The 25040-nt window shown below is 40.9% G+C and overlaps 1 protein-coding gene across 1 annotated transcript; it reads right to left on the reverse strand.

Annotated features, from left to right (window-relative positions):
* Positions 1–2471: 2471 nt before the first annotated feature.
* Positions 2472–22740, reverse strand: LOC118783163 (isthmin-1-like). The gene is made up of 6 exons (XM_036536882.1): positions 21594–22740; positions 8692–8886; positions 7084–7330; positions 4598–4741; positions 4215–4304; positions 2472–3804 (listed from the first exon to the last, which is right to left on the reverse strand). Exons 1-6 carry the CDS (start codon positions 21729–21731, stop codon positions 3287–3289), a joined length of 1332 nt encoding a protein of 443 aa, XP_036392775.1. The 5' UTR covers positions 21732–22740; the 3' UTR covers positions 2472–3286.
* Positions 22741–25040: the final 2300 nt, after the last annotated feature.

Genomic DNA, 25040 nt, shown 5'->3' on the forward strand with positions numbered 1-25040 from the left:
TATTGTTTACATCTCCTGTGTTGAGTGAAATTTTGCAAATCATGTTTTTGTTTAACCTCCTTTTTATTGCAAATATATAAACATCCAACATCAAAGAACCTGCCCCTAGCCATTTATGTGCTTTTGACCAAGAGAGAAATTTGTTTCTATTAGACTGTGTGTAAAGCAATCTGGCTCACTTTAATGGAAACTTATCCTGGTTTACGAAACATGCTTTGCATGTGAGCTCAGCGACTCAGCGCACAACGTGAGCTGTCGGTTCCCTACAGCTTTGTTCACACAGTGGCTAAATACGGTTGTGACAGTTTGGTCAAAAGGAAGAACAACAAACGTGGCTGTCAGTCCTGCTGGTAACAGGCAATGGCATGGTTGTCAAGCTAGGTTGTATGCTAATGCATGTGTGTAGCCAGAAATCACAGGTGACCACTACTTGTTCAACTAATTGTACTATTACAAGTTGTGGTTTTGTAGTAGACATTTGATATGCAGAAAGCTCAGTGGCTTGTTAACAACCGAAGGTATCATTTGGGGAGGGGGGAGGGGAAAAAATATTTTAAAAATCCGGAAAATGTAAGCAAAAAAATAAAAACATAGAACCCAAACATTAAATTAATGAAGTGTATTCATAACATTGGCTTTAATGTTAACACTGAGTTACACAGAGCTAAAGTTCTTGCTACTTTCTTTTTCATGAAGCCTCCCAGATGCTGTCTTTAATGGATGTGTTTCGTGTTAATGACAAAAAACTAGCCAATAGATCCAGTTTGTCCATTAGTACAACTCAAAAATTAGCACAACTCTGACATCCCTGTTCCAGTCTTACACGCGTTTGTGAATGAACATACAACAGGAGCAAGAGCAGTTACTGCAGTTTCTGAGCCATAGAGTTGTGTTTAAACGGGGCTTTAAAGAATGATCCGTTAAAATATGCATAAAAAGCAACATTTGAAAACCGAATTGAAATATAAAATGTTGGGACCCAAGTGGCTAAGTCGGCAACTGTTTGCTTAGAACGCAGACTGAGCCCCATGGCCCAGAAGACTGCATTTACATTTACAGTTTTTCATTTTGGTTGAAGCTTTCATCCAAAGCGACTTACAAGTGACTGACTCAGTGCTGCAACGTGTGTGCCCAGGTTGTCATGACAAGCCTAATGTACAATCAGTGCTTCAAAAACAGGGCTGCATAAAAAGGAAAAATAGCATACAAAAAATACCATGTGAAGTATACGTTATCATATATTGCACTAACTCAAAAGAGGAAACTTCAGCTAATTTTGACTTCTTCAAGCCCCCTTGGTGAAATATCACCCATCTTTTTGTGTGTGCTCATTACTGGTCTGTTTTAATCCAGGAGATCCATTACCTCCCTCCTAAGGCAGGGGGTGTTCTGGAATGTTGTCAGGGCGCAACAATTAATGAGAGGAAACAGAACATTGTAAAGAAATTTTTTCTTTGCAGCTCAAGCTTTAAAAGGATATGACATAACTCCATGAGAGGGATTTGTTCTGTCGGTTTGCGTGCAACGTCACTGGAAACAAAAGAATGTTGGATTCTTGGCAGACGACAAGTTGACAGGAAGCTACTTCAATGTGTGCTTCTCAGTAGTACTACTGCAAAGTGTTCCAGGGATTCTCTGCATGCTGGAGCCTGTGTGGTTCTGTGATAGGTCAGTTATGGTCATACTAACAAGGCGAAGCTTTTCTGCTACTTTGTGATGGCATTTCACATGTCGTAATTACAAACCCAGTTATAGGAAGGGATGTTCTGAAGTACCTTCTTTGATTTAGTAATCCCTGAACCCATGGTATGTGCACAGATAAGCATTCCCTGAAAAAAGGGAGAGTGGAATTTGCGAGTGTATGCGTGCCAGAGACTGGATAGATTGAGCAGTGGAGAAAAATAAAACAGGACATTGCAAAATCACATAAGAAGAATGTGTCTACTGCAGCACAGTATGGATCTAATACTAACACAAATCTTGCCTCAGCTGTTGGGATATCTTAAGGTAGAGTTGCCTTTTGCAGATTACTACTTTCTTGCATCAATGTAAAACAGAGGGAAAACCTAGGAGCCTTCATTCGCAACTGTTGGGAAATGTTGCACAATGCTGTAAAACTGAATCATTGCTGCTAAAAATATCAATTTAACTGCATACAACAGGAGAAAAAAAAACACTAGGTCATTCTCAGGTCTACATATGAAATAGTTAACCTTGGGAAAACACATAGGGAATAGCAGAAATAAAAAGGTCTTGCATTTAAGATGCCATTTAATGTATTTATTTAAACATTCATTCCTTTGAGGTCTCTCAGTACATTTATATGCACGCATTCCATCTACCCAACCAAACACTGACCATTTAAGAAAAACTCAACGAGTGAGGGATAGCTACAACTTAATAAATACTTTACAAAAATAATGCAGTTTTTTTTTTACATGAAAAAGAATGGCATTGGCCAGAGACAATAATAGAAAAAAACAATAGGGCCATAGATTATTTGTAACATTTGGTGCATGCTAAATAAACAATCTTATAACCATACAACCTGAATATTATACCCAAACCAAGGTTGGGAAAAGATCAAACTCTTTGAATACAAAAAGCTACTGATACTTATGGTTTTAAGTTCCTGTAAATTATTTCCATTCACAGTCAACTCTTTGGCTGTTGTGGTTGGCCACCATACTGATGTCCTCGTCTTATGAAGGAGAATGAAGAATTGTTTCCCTTCGATTGTCTGCTGGGTAAACAATAGACAGATGCTCACATTGCAAATCTGAAGTCACAAAGACATTTGTTATTTGTCTCAGAGTTTTTTTCCACGTTGACAATATAATGCACACCACAAGAGCCACAAAACTACAATACCCCTATATCCATTAAGGAGTTTTCCCTTTATGCAGCAGGAAAAAAAAGGACATTCTCTCCTTTTGATGAAGGACATTAGAAAAACACTGTTGTGAGAATTACACAGAAAATCAGTTGTTTTATATGGAATAGCAATGAAAAAATTGCAAAATTACAGCATGGAAAATAGAGTGGTTTGTTGTCACCAGGGTGGAAATGATATAGTATCAGATACAGGGATCTGCATCTCTGTTGAACAGCTTTCCTTGTTAGCTTGCAGGCTTCTGTTTTGCTTAATTGTCGTACTATACAAAAACCAAAAAAAAAGAAAAAAAACAGAACAGACAGTGGTTTGCTTCTTCCATCTGCTAATTTGTAGAGTTACTCAAATCTTGTTTTTATCTTTTCCTCTCATATTCTCATGCAGATGGAGAACTCAGAACTCCCTGGCCTCTTCGAACTGCTTGTAGTAGTCCTCATCCACAGGATTGTCTTCACACTTTTGCCCATTGTTGGGCGGCCTTGCCTGGTTGTAGCGACTCCAGTCCCCCTTGCAGAAGACCCAGGGCAGGATGTCCACCTTGTAGTGCAGGTCTTCCGAGAACTCTGTGCTGATAAGGTTTGGCGATCCGGCCCCCTTGCCACGGGTGATGAGCTTCATGCTGTCATCGTAGCAGCAGTGCTGGGCGGCCAGAGTGGTGGACTCCAGGGTCAACATAGAGCGAATGCAGTAGCGTGCTGTGGGTTTGTAGATCTCCAACCTCTCCTTGGGGCCGCTGGCATCTTTCCAGCGGAAGTCCCTGCGAGTGACAGTGTCATGGATGTCAGCCGTACTGTAGGCCACCTCGGTCGGGTAGGAACAGGGGCAGCTGGGAAGGTCATTAGCCACCTTCAGCATGTACTTCTTCAGGAATTCGCTCTTGCAGTTCATCCATCTCTCGCAGCTGTCTGTATCTGTAAGACATTGTTAGCTAGGTTAAGGGTGTGTGGGTAGGTTTATGGGGAAAACAAGGACAAAAAGGACATTGAGGAATCCAGTTGATTCTCTCTCATTTACATTTTCATGTTTGTGCTGGAAACATGCATAAAGAAGTTGAATTTATACAGGGTTTTGGAATGATTTCATCTTTTGAGGGGATGCAAAGTTGTGATATATTTATACACCCCATAAATAGGACACCTATATTGGGGGCATTCAGTCCTAGAAGGCCACAGTGGCTACAGGCATTCACTCAATAAGACACTTAACCACCACGTTCAACTAATCACTGTCTTAGTTGAACCAAGATTGTGGATCTCCAGAACCTCAGTATGAAATGGATAACTGATCACCCAAATATGAATAACAAGAGCTAAAGTCTTACCAACACCAAAAAGCTCGGTAGCGTTGAACTCATCAGTGCCAGCAAGCAGACTGACTTCAGTGGCTGCTGTCCTGAAGGCATCCTCAATTCCTAGTCCCAAAGTAAAACAAAAAGGTCGCAGTAATGCAATGGAACCAGTACAGAAAAGATGACAAGCAGGAGCCCTCATCAGCATGTCTAGATTGCAGTCAATAAAAGTGCTACCATTAGCTGACATTATAAAGGAAGATAAGCTAACTGACTTCACAGACAATAACTTTCACTCCCTCGCAGTCTCAAAACTCACCCACAGAGTCACTGTGGTAATGGTGGTCACTGAATTGTGAACTGGCTTGACGTATCACCAATGTTTTGTACACATGCAGCCGCAGAGATTGACTTACCTGGGCAGCCTGGCATGTCACAGGTACGAGACTCAGTGGCTGTGCAGGCGTACCCACATGACCTGGTGCGCTTCTGGTTCCCATTGCCACAGGTGACACTACACGCTGACCATCCACTCCAGTCCCCTTCCCCGTCAATGTAATCTGCATTGGAGAGAAAGGGGGCACGTGGGAAAAAGTCAACAGGCTGCCAGTAGTTTCACGGCAGTGTTGATTGAGGCCACATGTTGCTGGTACCAGAGGCCCCAGCCAGTCACTAATCAGTGAGTCATTAGCATGCCTCTGCAAATGGTTTTCACACTTGCGAGGAGTTGCATGGGCTTAGCTTTCAGTCCACAATACACACAGGAATACCTTGCAGTATGCTGTCTTTCCTAGCTGCCTTCAACACCATGGGGTATTTTTCCCTGAGCTTAAAGAAAATGCATTTGTCTTCAGTAAAACTCAGTGGTGTCTTCAACAGCACCCCTGCTGTTCACTGCTGGAATTTCTCCCTGCTATGCAACTGCCAAGACTGATTTTTGCCTCACTTGCAATTTCAACATCCATTTGGTCCCCAAGGCCTGACACACGCACCGATCCACTTATGCCAAGTGAATCTGGTACAGATACAGACAAACAGTGTGACAGTCATGACCATCATCACTGAATTGTCGTAGGTGACCCTTGGCTTGGGAGTCACATGACATGAACAGAAGACATTTGTCCTTGCATTGATACAGATGGTAGTTCCCACAGGTTCTACTCAGATGCAACTCAAACATTCAGTGGGGGGCAGCTTTTATAGCAGAGCTCCATCCCCATAAACGGGAGAACATTTCCTCATAAACTAGCTGCCAGGCACTTGCGCAAGAGATGCCAATCTAGCAATTTTGAGCAAAACCGGGGTATGGGGTTGAGTGAGTGTGGGAGGTTAAAACTGAGACATTTATCATAAATCATGCATCACATATGTGAGTCAGAGGCCATTTTAAAAGATAAATATAAGGTGGGGCTTCTCAGACGTATAATTCAGCATTTTCCCTTAGGCATCCACTACACAAGATCCAGTCAGCAATTGCTACAAGGTATGTTAATTGTGATTTTTGAATAAATCCAGCAGTGTGTTTAAGTAAGGATACCGCAGATTTAGAAGAAAAGCCATTCTACCTCTGGCAAGGAGCTAACAGTAAAGCCAGCCATATGGCTGTGATTTATCTATAACTTGCTTTATTCAATGCTTCTGTTTCCATTCTCATACGTGGGAAGATCATTAAAACACAGTTCATCTAGTTATAAAGTCCGTATTATAATTCTGAACCACAAGGTTAATGACGGATACATGATTTCAAAATGGATATAGATATCTATAAATCTTGCATGGAATCTATTCTGATTACCGGATGCTTAGGAAACTTTTTTGCGTAATATCTTGATAGCCTGTTGATATATGATATCATTACAGTATAGTAGTAATGGGTGAATGCCTCTAAAGCTTTTTTCAGGCCTGAGTCTAGTCAGAGCCCTGCATCTGCCACATATTATTATCATTAAATATGGAGGAGAGCCAGTTATCTGACTATGACCCCTAGCTAAACACAAACAACACCTTTTCTGGTGGCAGATCATGCTGGAATGGAAACAAAAGAAATAGCTGCATTCTCACAGAAGCATACTGTACCAATCACAGTGGGGTTCAGTTTATTTGTTTCACAGATTTTTTTTTCTTTTTTTTTTACTCTGGTGAGCAATTAGCCCCAATATTCAAGCTCATCACTAGCCATGGTTTCATTAGCAGTATGGGTAATGTGCAATCAGGAACCAACAAAGATAAGGCACCCGCCCCTGACCTGCAGCTCTAATTGTTGTACTCTAGCCCTCAGAGACAAGCATGTGCAATTAAACAGGATCTGAGTGCAATGAGAACACGTCTGCAGCAGTTGACGTAAGGTGATTGTTGATGCCAACAGCCATATGGTTGAGTTAAGTGGAGCTTTTGACAAACACTCCTCCACAGTCTTGTTTGTGAGAGATCAGGAATGGACCAGGCATGCTGAGACACTGTGAGAATGTGTTTTATAGGAAGTAGACATTCTTTCATGGGATCGTAGATTATTTATCTAACCCCCACCACTCAACGCGCACATACACGCACACACTCACACCCTTCCCATCTCTATGCCATGTGAAAGGCATAGCGGCTGCATACTGATCCTTTCACAAGATTATGATTTACAGTGAAGGAGTGCTTACACAATGACACACAATGTTAAATTCAATGTTAGAAAGGAATTCACTGCAACAAAATTGTCTGTCAACAACTGATACTCTCGTATTTTAAAACATGTACTGCTTTGCCAGGCATGTGATGGTGTTTGGATGCAATCCCTCCAGGGGCCAGCAGATGTAATCCTAAATGGCAACCTTCTCACATTTTTCCATGAAACAGATGAGTCCCTCACTGCTATTTCTAACATACGCATACACACACACACACACACACTCACCGTATTCAGTCTGAGTCTTGCTCTCAAAGCTGCCCCTCTGGTTTGCCCCACCCCCACGTCGCTCCCACTCAGGTTTGAGAGAGTTGCTGTCCTCTGAGTTTCTGTCGTTGCTGTTGCCGATGGTGACAGGGGAAGAGCGACTCCACCAGTTCCTCCAATTCGGCGAACCCCAGCTAGGCTTGTTCTCCTTGTGAGGATCCCTCTCCGGCTCTGCCGCCTCTAGCCCATCCACCACCTCAATAGTCACCTGAGGAAATGCAAACTCCCAGTGAGACTGAAGTCCTGACCTGCGTGAGGGGCATGCTACTACTGACCTTTTGAAGTTGACCTCTACAGCTCAGAGTACTCCAAGGCTCCAAAATCAATGAGCTGCTATGCGGACATCATGTGACTATTAACTACGTTTTAGTCTGGCATGATTGTCCTTGCAGGTACAGCTATGAATTGAGCATCAGAATGTGCACCTGTACACTTAAAGTGTATTTGTTCTATAATTTCAATGGATGGACATTGCAGTTGTAGGTAGCTGCACCTGCGCTCATGACCCTCCAACCACAGCAGGTCCTCACCTTGTACACAAAGCAGTGAATGGAAAAAGAAGCTTCATCAAGACAAGAGTAAGTCATGATTCCAATCATTCATGTGACCATTCAAAAACAGACCAGCTTGCTCTCCAAAAAAAAACACTTTGAAGGGAGGTTAAACCATAGCATAGCTCCACCTACTATGGGCTTCATGAAGCTTTACTCTCCCTTTACAAGTTCAGGTTCAGGTGATTTTCAAATGAACCAGGAAACACCAGGCTCTTCACTCCAGGCTTCATGTGATACACAGTCATTTCTAATGCGAAACCAAAATATCTCTTACACACATACTCACACACACTTACACGCAGACACAAGAAACAGCAGAAATGGACAAAATAGGACGTAGCAAGTTGTCTCTACACTCTTGATAATCTATGCATGAAGGTAGAGGAATTCACTGGTAGAATGGTATTCACCTACACCTTTCACAAATACAAATGGAAGCCACAAGCAGTCTACGTTGCAGTGCCAATATAAACATGTGTGTCTGTGTGTGTATGCAAGAGACAATGAATGAAACAAGAGGAAGTGACTTAATGTGTGTCTACAGTGCCATTAGTTCAGTACTTCTACAAGGCTCCTCGCTGAAAGGGAGTAGTGATGTGTAGCAGGGCATTCAGCTTCTTCCTGTTTGCCAAGCAACTGCCCTACTAAGGAGAACATTTCTCTCTCTTGCTCTCTCTCCTCTCTCTCTCTCTCTCTCTCTAACACACACACACACACACACATACACACACCAGTTGCTCTTTCCTTTTGCTGCTCTTTTTATCTTTGTTTTTGGCTCACTATCTCCTTACTTCTCATCCTGTTTTCAATGAGTCCCATACAATAAGACAACATAAATACAATATCAGCATGCATATATATATATATATATATATATATATATATATATATATATATAGGCCCAATACACTCATACATGAGTCTATGAGCTCACCACTGACATCACAGACAACACTGAACAAGCCTTGTGACTTTTTTGCAAGACAGAAAGGAGATGTTAAAGGAGTAAATTAACCTGAATATTTGGGTTCTGTCGGTTTATATCGGCCTTGGAGAGGTCGGGGAAATTGTGGAGGTCCAGGAGGAAGGCACCAGGTCCATCCCCCTGCAGAGTGCTGCCAATGCCTGGTGGGTTGGGGACAGGCCACTGCTGTGACTGACGTTCTGCCGGAAGGCGAGAGGAGAAGCTGCTCTCCACATCGAGATTACTCTGATGAAACAGGGGAGACAAAAAGAGGGGGTCAAGAACCTTAAACGCTATGTGAGATTTCAACCATCGTAATTAAACCCTCATGAATCCCATCCAGTGAGCTCAAAGATGCTTGGAGAAGGGGAAAAAACTACACAGGACAAGAGAAATTTATGAAGCAAACCATGACCTCTCTTAGCAAAACAAAAACCATGCTAAAATATTGATGCGATAAAGACTAATGTCTCCCATAAGAAGGCTGTTTAGCACCATTAAAATAATATTTCAGGCTGACAGGAGTTCAAATGGGAGTAACCCATGCCATAAATCTTGCTGGGGGATGCAGAGGGCTGGCTGGAAAGGAGGGGATCTAAGTGGTGGAAGGGAGGGCAGAATGGGGTCTGTCAGTTTGGGTCAAAGGAGAGCCCAAACCACACTTCCTGGGACAGAGCCTCTTTCTTTGGAGGGAGAGCACAGCTCTCTTCCCATACCCATGATTAGCACAGGGCATGCTAGGTCATGTTAACAAACGGAAATCTGCAGTTGTCTTCCGATTCTTTGTTCACGACGCGGTATACCTTTTTCAAATTCTGCTGTTTGTGGGTACAAAACAAAACCTGTTGCTTGATTCACAAATTTGTAGACCTGCTTTCAAAAAATTTCTATTTCTATTGCACTGTGCAACCACTGATGCAATGTCTGTGAGCAAGCAGAGCGATTCTTGCTCAAAGAGACTATTTAAGGACCTATTGATCTTGCACACATTAAGGGGGAGCATTTCCTGCCCACCATGCAAAGAATGGAAGACTGGCATGAAGAACGGAACCACAACAAAATGGAAATACAATGTTTAACTGAAGCTGCCATCTGCATTTCAACCACATAAAACCATGTGTCATACAATTCATAAATTACATAGTAATCTGCATTAAACTCAAATCCAGAACCTGTTTTTCTAAAGGTTAGGACAATAAATAGGTTACTGGTGTAAATGGGGCTGACTGCTGATCAGGCTGACTGGAGGAAATACCTTTTGACACATGGCCAAACCCTATAGAGCTAGCTGGGGCAGCTCGGTGTTTGGGTTCCTGTCTATGTGCCAATTTTCTTTTCTCATGGCTCCACTTATCTACTGTATCTCACATATTGGTCTGCTCCAGAAGGCCCGAGAATAAGCTGACTGAAAAAAGGCAGTCCTCTCCTCCATTACAGCATATGAGAAATATATCGGATCTTGTCAGCTGGAGAAAATGTGTGGGCAAAGTCCCTAGTCCTACACTCTTATCTGTGGGGCAAACGGAGGAAGTTCTAAGGTGCTGAAGCATTCAGCTAAGAAAGTGAAAGCATTGACGTGACACTCACACTTGACAGTGAGACACCCTGCCATCTGTCAGAGGTTGTAAATGTGTCCCCAAGGACTCTTGATACATGTGGTCTCCATCACACGCACACAGAAGGAGCAATTATTTGCAATTGGACAGACAGCCAGAAGCAGCCAGTAATCTTCTATACTTCTGTGGTGGACAATGAGATCAAAGAAGTCCATCAATCTTTTTAGCCATTTTACCTTTGCTTTTCTAGATGTACCGAGGCCTGAAAGTATAGGAGCTCTGTCATACAACGGTGGCAGCCAGCCATCAAGTTTTGACTTAGCCACTGATGATCATAAAAAAGACCCCGCCCATGCACAGGCTAGGTTTACCCAATGAAAGTTCAGATCCTTGGGAAAATAAAAACTCTATAAAGGGCCATGTTCTGGTGGTTGGGCTGTATGTGCAGGTCTAAACAGCAGTTGAAATAGCTGCTAAATAAAATTCCTAACTCTCAAAGATGGAAGACAACAAAATAAAATAACATTTTCATTGCAGTGACTGTCAAACTCATAAAACTCCAAAACATGAAAAAGTGACATTTGTTTGGTTATTGTTACTCAAAGGCAGACGTAATGTGGGCCTTTGCTTTCCAATTGATTTGCTTATCTCAAATAATTATGCAGGAACAACAACAAAATGAAATATGACAAACTATGTTAAATGACTAAATTGATTCAAGATCTTATGGGTCTGTTTTTAGCATGGAAATATGGACAAATCTCAGGAAAAATCATATACAGTCTACACTGGCATTCACCAACAGGAAATATGTCATATTTATACAGTTACTGGACTTCATACACACTCTACCATTTTAATGACAATGAGAAGTTTTGACAATTGTAATCCCACATTTCTTAATAACATGATACAGTAAGCAATAAGCAATTAACCATACAACTGCTTGCTTACAACTAGTTAACTGTTGTAAATGCAATCTTCATTGATTTACAACTAGCCATCAGGGAGCCCTGTTGAATTAGTCCAGCAAAGGCAGAAGATATTCAGCACTTTTTTGGTGCTAAAAAATTTGCAACTTGTAAGAATTAGAATTTAGAGATGATAATGCAGCCAGTATTTTCTGTGGTTGTCATGCAGGCTTAATACTGAGCAGGATAGTATGGGCGATGGTGAGTTTTACATTCATGTGCTGTTGTATTAAGGAAGCAGAGGGAGGTCAGAATGACAGTCAGCAGGCAGGAGGAGGTCAGGAGGACAGTGAGCAGGCAGGACTAGCAGCAAAGAGGTGAGTTAGAAAGGAGACTGCACTTAAAGATATATGCCATCATACCAGATATTTAGGCAAATAGTACTTTCAGAAACTGATGGGATGCACAACAATCACACCCTACTGTTGTCAACTAATATGCTAGGACTTTTCATAAAGTGTTGGCTATTGATAGTAAAGAAAGCATTATACCATCATGGTTGTCTTATCCTCATGCGTGTCATGAGGATAAGACAACCGTGACAGCATTGTGTGGGTCTGTGTTTGAGCGGAAATGATGGTCTGCTGTTGTTGTGTGTGTGTGGGTCTGACTTGCTGCCAGTTTTGCTCTAGAATACTTTGTTGGTGACCCCTGACTACAAAAGTTGTTGTGTGGTTCATGCCCCAGGAGCTGGTGTAACGGATTTGATTTATCATCATCTACAGACTGCAGACATTAAACAAGTTAAACAAGCAAGATACTGTAAGGATTGTAAGACTTCAGTTCACTGAAGCATGTGCCTGCTCTGTACTGGGTTCCCTTTACGCCCTGGAGGAAAAGTTGACCCCCCCAACTGTCATTGTATAATTTGCACTCTGGATATAACCTCCCCAACCTACCCATGCCAATCTCCCTTAAAACAAAAAAAGAAAAGCCCCAGGCAAACTTGACTTTGCCCCCTGATCTTTACAATAGCTAGAAACGCCCCTGTCCTATACCCGATAAATTACCTTTGGCCTTGGTGATGCAACCAAAGCCTTTCACAAGCTTGTTTGATCCTTTCATGTGCAATTATAGCCCATCATTCACACTGCTCATGTCTTAGAAGAATACTAACGTCACGGTTCACTTTCAAGGTTAAAACCCAGCAATCTCCGTGAACTTCTCGACGCACAAATCCGTTTCATCGTTTGCCAGCTGATCTAACCCCCCACCCAATGGGGGCACCAAGCCGCCAGATGTACATTTCCATTAATCGTGAAACAGCTGTTATGGTCAGGTCTGTTTTCAAAGGCATCTTTGAAAAGCTTGCAATGTAAAATGATTTAAAGAGGTGATTATCATTCCATTACATCTTTTGGTCTTTGAAAGCAAGGCTCAATGACCCCTTGCAAATTGGTTTTCCAGTTGTGTGCCCTCTGACTCAGCGGTCCACTTTTCAATGCTTCTCCAAGAAGCATCCTCAAGTTCAGCACGTTCGCCTGCTCATTCAAATGAGGCTGTTGCATATGGATAAATTTGCTCACTATAACCACCCCCCACTCCCACCACCATCCCCCTTTCCCCAGTCCTCACCTGCTACGTCCATGGCCCAGGACCTGCTGCACTGCTTAATATTCATAAATTCCTAAAGGTGCAACACAGCATGGGAGCCCATGTCAAGCCCCATCTTGCTGTACTGCATCATTGCAACAGAACAGTGCAATGGCTTTTTTATTTGTTGAACTTTGGGAAAGACCATTTCAGCAGAGGAAGCTCTAAGTCAATCCTGTTTCATATATCTTCATGTTGCAGATATTAGGCCTGGATTAAATTTGTTTGAATTGTGCATTGCAACAAGTTGTCTCTTGTTTTTTTGCTGCGCAGGCTGTCAAACTTATGTTATCCTCACAGAAAAAAATAAAGCTTAAATTCTCATCATTGGCAGTGGGTATGGTAGGGCTGAAGATGCAGTAAAACATACAGTCCCCCCAAACCGGGCCATATACGTCAGATTAATCTCCTTCATGCATTATTCTGCCTCTCCTCTGATACACATTGGCAACCCCAGACATTCAACAAATGACCATGACTTAACAAGTAGCACACTGGTACTTCATTCCATTCCAGCATTCATTCCAGGTCAGATTCTTTTTCGATGACCCTAGTTATCTCCTTTTGCCTTTTACGACGACCAAAGAGCTGACATTACATGTGTTAAAAAAGAAGCACTGCTGTGTTGAAATCCAATTATTTATTTTTTTTTAATTTTCAAAACTTGGAGTCTCACTGCAAGACATACATTTTCTTGAATGAAATAAAGTTAATATATGCCAGAGTTAACCAAAACACCTATCAAATGATTCCTTTGACTAAGAATACCCCATAAAACTTGTTAATTTGGAAGATCAAAGGTGATGTACCATTCTTGGGCTAATCACATTAGACCAAATGTCCCAGGAAGTTCCTTCAAAAGAAATGAATGAAACTCCCTCATACCCCTCCCATTTCCCCTCCCACTCTGTCTCTCTCCTCTGCCCCTTTCTCCATGTTGCTAGGGTTGATTAAAGGAGCATGACTCCATTTTCAATTGGAAACAACTCAGGGGGCATTCCAGCGGGAGCCTGGACAGGAAATGAATGCCATACACATGGTGGAGGATGCCTTTGAATCTGACACTTAGACGGAGGGGGGAAAATTATCTCTTTCTTCTGCCTCACGTCTGGGGCCTGGGTTGAGTGTCTTCAGCGAGGAAGCTTGATCCATGTGTTCCGCCACTGTTCTGGCTTCCATCAGGATTCTCCGGAGAAACTCAAGGCAGCACAGTGGAGAGGAAGGCAGCAAAACCAGGAGGCTTTGGCCAGTTGCGTAACTCAACGGCAGCAAATACACCGCACACCGGAGCCAGCTTTTTTCCATGCATTTTTGACATGTGAACAAATAGCAAAACATTCACACTATACATTCACCTCTAACAACCTTGTACATCGGTTACATTTCTGTCAACTCAGGGGGAAAGGTGCTTTCGGGGTGCTAAACTTCAACTCTTCTAGCATGAGATGAATTCACCATTTTTCTATTGTTTCTGGCATGGAAAAGAACTATTTGAATATTAAGGCCTCTTCCCACTCCTACTGCACTGCATGATCACCTGACCCTTAATCTTGTAAAGCACCATAAATACAACAAATCTGGGGGAAAAATCCTTTTAGGGAATGGCTGGCCAGACCACAGTATAAATGCAGGGAGAGCAGTACAGTCCAGCTTACGCTAACACAACGCTCCTAACTATGACAAAATTAATTTCATTCAAAAAATGGACGTATTTTGGACCAGTCCTTACAATAGAGTTTCACAAGACTACACAAGGCTGAGACACTGAACAAGCAGGGGAGAGTTGTTTGTTAATTCTTGGACAGTGTATAATGTGTAAAATGTGGATGCCTGGTGCAAAATGCAAACAGGAGACATTCTTTTGTTGATGGCAGTGTAAATGCCTGTCTTAATCTTTGGGTGCCTTGTGTTAAATTAGATTTACTTTGACAGATTGAGGGAGAGGGGTTGCCATGGATTCAGCATCAAGCCCATGGTCCATCAATACAGTGAATGACTCTATGTAAATGCACATCCATACTGCATTAGGGGATTGTAAGACATGCAACTCTTACCACTGACAATGTAAATAACAGCCTGGTGACAGACTCTTCTCATTACTCCTTGAAAATAAATGGGGCACTGACTCAAAGTGTGGTTTTCAATACATCTTCATGCCATCAGAGAACTACATTGTCTTCAGTAAAGACTTTGCAGAGCATTCACTATGCCCACGAGGAGAGAGACCATTTAAACTTCAAATCACACACATTTCCTGAAATGGTCAACAAACCATACATGCAATGTGGTAAGCTATAATCAATTCCAAATGCATGATTTTTATTTATTTATTTCTATGATAGATTAAAACATTTGCCATCGGTCAACATGGAAAAGGGATTTTATTTTTAAGAAAATGTTTAAAGATACTTTATTTCTTTTTTTTAATGCTGAGGGTAGCTGTTGACCAGAAAGAACACATGTTTCGGCTACTGCCGTCACCAGCGCTTAGTCTCTTTGTAAACATAAGGCGTGCAGGCCACCATTAATCAATTTGAAATGAAATCGTTGCCATATGGTCCTGAGAGTTATATATGACCAGAGGATGGCAAAAATGTTGCTGTGGGATGGGCCAAGTTTAATTTATACTAGGAAACACTAAAGGCCATATTTAGAGGATGCAAAAACACAGCACAATGATCAAATACAAAATACGAGTGCTATATCAGTATTTTTAGACATACAGGGAAAACTGAAAGCTTCCCATTCTTACCCTGCTACCCCTACCCTTTTGGGGTGTGAACTGATGCATCTCTGTGATGCGAAATTTACCTTTAATGTAAATATAAGCACAAAATATAACTTATTGGTCATAGTAGAATAATTGTCAGATAATTAATAATATTAATTTTCTAGCCCCAATTTTCTAGAGATCATCTAGTCAGTCAGTCACATCAATATAGCCTTGCAATCATGATTACAGTGATGTGTGACAATCTGCTGAGGGATACTGCCTACCCAACAAAACTGTGGCTGGTTACATTGTGCCCACAGCTGAAAGACAGAAAATGTTCAACTGTTCACTTTCAACAGCAAGTTGTGTTATTAGGAAAATGTACAGAATTCCCAAAATGTGAAATCAAATTAATGACCTTTAACAAAAAAATCACCTCTTTGCAAGTTTGTACATTGACATGTCATCATATAAAATTAAAGTCAATGCATATATTCTAAAAATGCAAGTAAATACATAAAATGTAATAATAACAAGGGTGAAAACATTGCGATTGTAGTCCACTGTTAAATAACTGTATGCCTCTCACTAGAAATGAGTATAGGGCTTTATCTGTACATATTCTTGATATTGCGTGTACCTTTCTACTAATATAGGCATGGCCTTCCTTCCTTCCTAATGACAGTTAGGCCCGGGTCATCATGAATAGTCAACATTGAATTATTGAGGAAAGGTTATATAAACTGCACAACTGAACATAAAAACAATTGAACCATTAATACGAATGAAACATTAAACATATTTAAGGCGTTCCTTACACCACTGCAAGGAGAGCACTGCATTTCAGGTCCACCTTTGATCAGTTTCATATATTTTAACTATATTTTACAGCTATTACAATTGCTGCATGCCATTTACAAAACATTGTATATCTATGCCAATCTCCCATTAAATATGTAAATAACACAAGGCTGGCACATGTGCTCTTTTAATGTGGCAGGCGTTCTGATTGGCCAGTGCATCATACTTTGTCACACATCCTAATCATTAAAGTGTTACTCCCCACCCAAAAGGCACTTGCACCATGTGTAACAGCACTGTTTAAATGCCAAAGTAACTGGAACAGACCCTCTTGACAGCAGAGTTTCGGCCTTGTGTTTGCACTTGGAAACTGCACATATGACATCTAAACAGAGCCATTCACAAGAATGTAGTACAAGTTCAAGTTCATGCAGTTGAAGTGCAAAAGAGGTCTAAATATTTACTATTAATCTTTTTTTCTCACATGGAGGCTGATGCAATTTATTCCCTTCCTTAATTAATATGCGAACATTGACCAATCAATTGTACATTTGTCACTGTGACTGAGTCAACTGTTCCCAGGCCTAGTGTATAAACACTATACATAAAGAAACCAAGTCATTTCTCAGAAATAAATGCAAATTTATTTTCAGCAGCCAGCTCTTCTCTGAATATCCAGCTATTTGTTTATTCTGTACAAGCAGCATAGTGACTTTCCCTTGTTTTCAGCCATCTGCCAATATTCAGCTATTACCCCTAGGAAATTGGTCATCACCCCTTGGATAACCCACTGGGTGACACCTCTTCAGCAATGCTGTCCTAGTTCTATAGATTTGATCATGTTGCTAATTGGTGCTGTGGTTTGCCCCCAAAAATATGAATGTCACTTTTGTGCTCACATTCTTAGATCCCTAACATAAAATGTAATTTTGAAATTAATCAGTGTTAATACAAGGGGGAAACAACAGATCCCTTACATTTTACCTATGCTGTGCTAATGAATGAACATAGAACAAATGATACTTCTTTCAATTTCTGCAATGGTGTTCAGGTGTAGAGCAAATGCTACAAAGTCTTAAAGGTAATTTTTTAAAGCCTGTAAAGAGAAACTGGCAAAAGATTGCAATATATAAATAAAATTTATATTTATGGTTATCACAGTAAATTACATTTTCATAAGAAACAATCCGTGTTCAGCAGAATCCTATTTCAATATATGGCAACACATCTTCCTTGGAAAAGACTGTAATTCCACCTAAAAATGGAGAGCACCAAGATATCATTAGCTATGTCTGTACAAAGTCACCATAGCCAGCTCATGTATGCAGCCCATGTGAGCTCAGCTTTTTTGTTGGCCTACAGCCTTAGAGGGGGCATTTGAGGGAAACTCAAATTTTTATTTACCCCACTTTCTCAATGGTGTTTCACACCTGGATAGGTCCCCCACACTATGCATCACATCCATGCCAAAATGACAGGCTTTTCTTGGCAAGGGTCTCCCAACAACAGCAAGATGGGAGCAATGGATAACAATCAGTGGAAAGCTCACACAACACATGAAATCTCTCCTCTTGTTAGCTCTGCCAAATCACATCAATAAGAATTGAACATTTCGGCTGAGTGCTTGAACTGGGGAAAAAATGAAACTGGGAAATGTTTAAATGAAACCATCATCGTATATATGGAATTCAACATGCGATAAATGTGAAATTCACCATAACATAAATGTAGTAGCTCACACATGCACAGCCAGATTTCAGATCTGGAGTCATAAAATCTAAGGGATGCTAAAATTCTTACTTTTTCTCATCCATTGTTCCCTCCCAAGGGATGTAATATCACCTATTTCTGGGAACCTTACTCAAAACGTCTGCTGTTTTAGGGGGAGGGGGGGGTGGAGTCTGTCTTCTGTTGAATCAAGAGAAAGCTTCAGTGACATAGACCACGATGACAGACAGGGACCTGCAGTGAACTGATCACCACGGGGCTGATGTGAAGATGTGAATCTGTGACCCTGCCCCCCTCCTTGTCGCCATCCCCACAATTTCCTGGGGAAAGGGGCCAACAAACAATGCATGGTTTTATAAAGAACATCCATAGATTTTCAAATATATCATTACATTGTCAACAACATGGAAAAAGAGCCTGGGGTACTATGAGCACAGGGGGTAGGGGTGGGGAGAGAGTTGAATGATGTCTGTTTTTCCATTATATGCACATTTCCAAGACAGTGCATTGCATGTCTCCAACAATGGGAAGAGAACTCACATTTCCATCCATGTCTGTCTATAAATCAGCAAAACTATACTGTTGCTACTGGTGAGCCCAGCTAATGTCCCTTCACTTAATAAACATATGTTCTGTTTGTAATTCAAAGGGCATATGGAAATTAATCAAGGCATCCAGATTTGTACAGTAACTAGCTACATGATACATTTTCAGTCAGTTGTTTATGCACACATTACATCTATGCTGCTAATTTCCTAACAAACTAGTGTCTCATATCTGCAGGAACAAGTTTCATTTTAAAAGGATCTGTTACTTCACAATTCTAATAGCATTAGCTACTACTTTATGCTCAGGTATCAGTATTTGTAGTATAAAAGACATGCAATGCATTACACATATCTTCATCTAACTGACTAGTCTAACTAGTTTAATTTAACCAAATTTGGTAGTATGGCTGGGAGAAGTAGACTACATACATGACATCATTGCCCTGTTAGAAAAGAACAGCTGACTCCTCTGTGATGCGAGTAACTCAAGACTCCCAGCCCTGGTACTGGAGAAAAGTCATCGAGGAGCTTGTGATGACAAGACGGGAAGCAGCACAATGGCAGCATTAACTTCTACCGCTCAGTATTTCCTTTGTTTTCATGTCAGCTACCCGGACAGCTCAATGCAGGCTATTTCCTGCTCTCTGGACTCAATAGGTCCATGAAGAGAATTTCTTCCCCACTTCTACCAAGCAGCACTGTGCCCCAATTAGCCTTCCCATTGTTCAATCCTATTTAATGCATTGGTCTCCAAGGCAGCACGGTCTTGTTTGTGGCTCTTTCACATTAGTGAAGACAGTTCAGTGACCTGTCCTGGAAGCACATAGTTCCTCACCCTGAGCTTTTGTCTACTGACTTCTCCTCTAAGAATAACTTCATGGTAACATTTGAAGAATGACTACTCTGCTTACCACTTACTAACAAGGAGTCCATGTTACATTACATGCATGTTACACATGCCTTCCTGGTTAAGTTAAGGAGGTACAATTTTAAGTTGTTCAAATAAGGGCATTTCAGTTCCACAATGGCAGGCAAAGAATTGCAAATTCATTGCAAATTCTATAAAAGTGCAATATTTGACTGCTAATTATGGAGAACCTTTGCATAAACCAGCCAGCAGTTGGAATTTATACCACTGACAGATGACTAATTGTAGTATTGCATTTCTAATGAATGCAGTTTTTATATATAAAAAAAAAATTAAAAAAAATCAGCCTCCACAAATGAGCATTTTCCTCATCAGTAAATAAAGTCTGTAGTGCAAAGATGAACCAGGACTTGTGCATCAAACCCTACCAAGTTTACCTTTGTCAACCTTAATGTTTTCTGTATATGCCTACACAGCTTGTAAATATGAAACAAAACTGCAAGTATAACCACTTTGCTTTGACAGTGTTGTGCTGCATGGTGACTTCCATAATACATACAGCTAATGCAGTTGACTTCATACATGTCAGCAGGACTGTAGGTAAATGGCAAAAAAAAAGATAAGTGTATTTTACCTAACACTGAGCAATACATTCAGAATGAATATTAATAGTTTGTGCTATGGGATGGAATTATATGTGAGGGGTACCTTATTACATTCGACCCTAACATGTCAGAGGTCCAATGTCTAGATCCAAATTAGAAACCACATTTTTGATTAGGTGTATCTAGATCAGCTTTACCACTGTGATTACTTAATAAAATGTGACACACAGTGAAAATGTGCAGGCTGTTACCAGACAGTTGTGAGTACATTGGTAGATCATTTCGCTGGACAGCACTTTGGTCATGCTGTTCAGTGAAATGGTCACCCCCCTCTCCTCTGTTAAACCCCCCAGCTTTGCGTGGGGGGGGCCTGGGATTTTGTAGACTGCCACTGGCTCTCACTTTACTGACTGTGTATTTGAATCCTGGGTAGGATAATCTAGAGCATCACCTTCAGCGGAGTGGCATTGCATGAAGAAGCAGGTCTTATGACCTGGTTGAGGGTTTGGTTCTCAGGTGGAGCACTCCTCTTGTACCTTTGAGCTATGGAGTTAACCTAAAGTTACTTCATATCTATTTGTATAAACATGATATCTAAACTGTGTGAGTTGCTCTGGATACAAGCATCTGTTAAGCAAATAATGCAGCTGCTCAGGCATACATACAGCTGTAAACTGTGTACAATGTCACATGGCAATGGCATATTCCCAGCAGACAATCCTCAGTACTATCTCCTCACTCTTCTTTGCATTTTCATTCTTGGTTTCAATGGGTTTTCTAACACCCAAGCCACAGGCCTGTTCTCATAGTATGAGCAGAGTGCCCGTATTTATTGGTTTCTGCAGTCTTTTTTTTTCAGATCTTTTTTTCTTGTCTGTCTCTATACCTGCATTCCAGACTGAGACATTTCCTCGACAGCTCAATAACTAAGCGTTTCACAACAATGCTTCCTAGCATCCCATTCGCAGACCCGTGCGTGAGTCTGTACAACAGTATAATGTTAAGCGATATCGTTGCCTTGCGATTGATTTCGTATTACTATCATAACAAAAATATATAACAAGCTCAAATAAGCAATTGGGCGAAGTAAGCTGTTTAAACGAGGATGTCTATTTTAAATTTGAAAATTCAAATTAGTAAAACGTGCAGCTCGTGGTACGGCTATGTCAGGTGAGTCCAGTGATTGAACCACATAGAGCCACTGCGCAGTTTCGGGGACCTACCGGTGAAGCTTAACCATCGGAGCCTACACTGTTTCAGACATAGAAACTGGTGTACAACACTCCATAAACTACCGCATGGATTCTGGAGCTCATTTCTGACAGTATAAAATGCTTTTTTGTTTTCTAAACAACCTGTGTTTGTGCGTTGCAAGGTGAGTCCATCTTCACATGTGGTCCCCAGATTTGTTTAACATTTAAATAAGTGGCAATGGAATTACGTAACCATTAGCTTGTTGAAGTGCACATATTCCGATCAGACTTGTGAGTTTAAAAGAAAAAGAAATGAAAGACATTATCTTCTAGGTTACCACTTAAGAATCACAGTAAAAATAAATGTGCCACCCTACCTCATCAAGCAACGGATTCTTCGCGTTGTCCAAAGTGACATTTCCTTGTTGTAGCGGGGTGCTCCGCAGCACCGTAATGTGTAACGTTAGGAGAAGGAGTCCCAACAGTAGTACCAACTCTGCTACCAACCGAATCATCCTTTTTACTCGGCCGGATTTGGGACCCTGCGGTGGAGTCCCACCGCCGCCTCCTCCCGCTGCTGAGACCCCGATCTCCGGATCCGCCGCGGACGAGGAGCCGCAACACCACTGTGGAGCCACTTCGGGTTTCAAAATTACAAATTCAGGAAAAATGTTGAAGAAATAAAGAACTAATGACTATACTCTGCGAGCTGAAAAAATATCAACCAGATCCAGTGTGTGGGTGTTTATGGGCTCTTCAAAAAGAGTTTGTTGTTATACGCTCCAATTAAAACAAAAGTTTTAACAAGAGACAATATCAGACCTTCGCCACTATTTATGTATGTATATTTCAAATAATGTTTAACAGTGTTATGTCAGCAGATACTGACATTACTTAAAGAAAGTACGTGCATACACATATATTCTACTATTATTATCTATATTATCTCTCCGTGCGAAATGGAAATATTTCTTTGGCGTCTAGTGTCCAATATCAGGTGGTGTATAGCAGCATATGATAATTACAAAACAATAAATAATAAACAAGCTGTAATGCACAGAAAATTCTTTTGCTCATTAGCGTCCAGGTAAATGTCCCATCGACTAGCTCCACTAAGGTTCAGTGGCTGCCCGGTTCTCCTAATCTCCTCTGTTTGTCAGCACTGTCTTCCTGAGGTCCCTCTTTCATCTCTGCTGACATGGATGTCTTGATATGCACAGATTACATAGTTTACCTTGTGTAAAACTGAAGTGCTTTAAAACCACAGTCTGAGTTCAGTGCTCATGTGCCTTGTCTCCAGTATTGCTTTTTTTTCTCTCACAAATCATGTATTTTTTTCGAAATGAGGTGTTGTGATATAGTCCGGTCCTGCCACTTTAGTCGCTCCCATGATTCTTAATAATATGGCTATATAAGTGTTACGGTTGTTCCGCAGAGATTATCCATTTTGTCGAACGCCGCTGAAGTAGGCTATGCTGTCCAGCCGCCACGCGTGCTTCGATGCGTCCGCATGAACTATGCTTCCCTCACATCAGGTTAGTAAGCGCATACGCCACTCTATGCATGGTTTTATACCACTCGACTGGTTTGCTGTCAAGTACCCCTCCCCCTAATTTTAACCCTTCACTCTCCCTTAAACGCCTTGATGGACATTCCCTTTGCTTGTCAGTAACCAGAGCCAACTTAAAACATTGCAAAACACACTGCACATGGCTCTCCGTGCATTTCTGTGTTCGTATGGAGAGCCTGTTGCTTACAAGTGATCATATATAAACAGTATGCATTTACTGCTGTTATTGCTTATGCATATTTATTTATTGTTTTGTAAAGGTTTTTGACTGAATTTTAACTGGGGTATGAATCACTGAATAGGTCCAGAATTGTAAACTGAAGGAGACATTATCATAAAACTATTAAGAGTGTTATTGAAAAAAGAGCCTTAACAGTCACTCCATCCATATTGTTAATGCTTGGAAATGACACAATGTAATCTTATTTATTTTTTGAAACTTGATAAGACATGGCATGGCATCCCTCTCCTCCAGATTTCAGTGGTTATATTTTGAAAGGAACTGGATTGGTATGCTTCTGCCCTGAGGCCAAGGGCAGGTTTAACACATTGTGTAGTGCCCCAGCCAAGAGCAACAGGAGAGGATGAGCCATTGATTTAATGAGCTTGAGTTAGTTTGTATTAGTACAATACACTTGTAATGCTCCAGACGACAAAACATGACAAGAAGGGCTCAGCTCAACGCTTCTCTCAAACAAATGGTAATCCAAGTTTGATCACTCTTTCATGTTGTTTGCTCTAGACTTCAAAAGACCTTTTTTTTGGGGGGGGGGGGGGGGGGGTATTCAGTCATGCCTTTTAAAGTGCTTTATCCTTAAAGTTTCTAGTACATCAACCCAGTTTAGGGAGGCCTAAGAGACTGCCTAGCATTTTAGTATAATTCAGGACCAATGTATTGCATCTACCCGCACAGTCCTAATGGGTCTGTACCTGAGACTGTGAGCACAGTAGACTCCTCTAAACAGTAGGGGTTGATTTAAACACTCCTTCATTGTTGCTGCCTTTTATTTTTTAATTGTTTAAATATATGTAGGTACGACTATTTGCCGCTTGTTCTTTAGTCTTTGGACTTTAACCATACTGTTTGAAAGGTTTTCACTCAGGCTGTTTGACATGTGTTCTGGATTTTATACAGAGAATCCTGGTAAAATGGGTACTTCCATCTCCTGTTGTCAGCCAACCGCCCCAGTTCAATGATCGGCCTGAAGTCCTGATGACTGCTTCATTGAGGAAATTTTAGTATTTTGGAACAAATTTTACACCCCTATTTCTGCGCAGGACATTTAATTCTAGCATTTATCTATGATTTTTAATAGAGATTTTAAGGGACATGTAGAAATTAGGAAAAACATTTGTCAAAATTTGTAATGAAACAAGCTTATAAATGAATGATATCACTGTTTCTTATTCCATAGAGATCCTTGTGATCCTGGGAAGGCAGAATTCCTTCATGTTCTTATTATCGTTATTGCCAGTTCTGAAAAGATATTTGGTAAGAATATTTTACACATAAGAAATATTCATCTGTACTTGCTCCTTTCCAAGAATAAAAGGGAAGTTGACCCTTCCAGAGTGAAGGCACGGTGTGTTATAGTTCTTAGAAGTCTACTTCTAGAATATTACATGTTTCAGTTCCAGGTGGGGCGCATCTGTCGTACCCTCAAGCGAGCTACTTAAGTTGAATTGAATCAGTGCAATATCCAGCTGTATAAACAGACATTATGTAAACTGTAAGCTATATAAGTTGCTTTGGATAAGTGTGTATCTCCTAAGTAAATACATAATAATACAAGCAGATTGTTCCGCCCAGTGTTTTAGAACACTTTTGTTATCTGCATTGTTATCCTCAATGCCATCAGAGTTGTATCATAGATATTGTATTTTGTTCAGATATTCATCTTCAGCATTCTTTTCATCCTCAGTCTAGAAGACTCCTGTTGGTAACAGGAGGTTATGATGCTATCTGCATTCCTACGTTGGCTTTATATACCTTGTTTTAGATTCCTAAAAGAATATTCATAATATGCCAGCCAATCAGAACATTTACAGCTTCAACAATGGCAGAAACAGATTTTATAATGTGACCTGCACAGAGCTGTCTTTCTGATCTATATCTAAAAGAGGCAAGGGGCCAATTATACTTTGTTGCTTTTATTTAGATATTGTAAATTCCGCTTTGTAGCAGACTCTGTGTCACAACATAATAGAAATAAACCATTTTAAAGTGCTGTTATGGGTCAGAATTCTTAACATG

This window comes from Megalops cyprinoides, chromosome 1 (assembly GCF_013368585.1).
Source record: "Megalops cyprinoides isolate fMegCyp1 chromosome 1, fMegCyp1.pri, whole genome shotgun sequence".
Taxonomy (NCBI): domain Eukaryota; kingdom Metazoa; phylum Chordata; class Actinopteri; order Elopiformes; family Megalopidae; genus Megalops; species Megalops cyprinoides.

Bases quoted from the DNA above. Each gene is read 5' to 3' on its own strand.
- LOC118783163 (XM_036536882.1), bottom strand. From the start codon at position 21,731: ATGATTCGGTTGGTAGCAGAGTTGGTACTACTGTTGGGACTCCTTCTC. The intron at 7,331-8,691 runs GTTAATTTACTC...GCATTTCCTCAG, and splicing joins GACAGAACCCAAATATTCAG to GTGACTATTGAGGTGGTGGA. The intron at 4,305-4,597 runs GTAAGTCAATCT...CTTTGGGACTAG, and splicing joins TGACATGCCAGGCTGCCCAG to GAATTGAGGATGCCTTCAGG.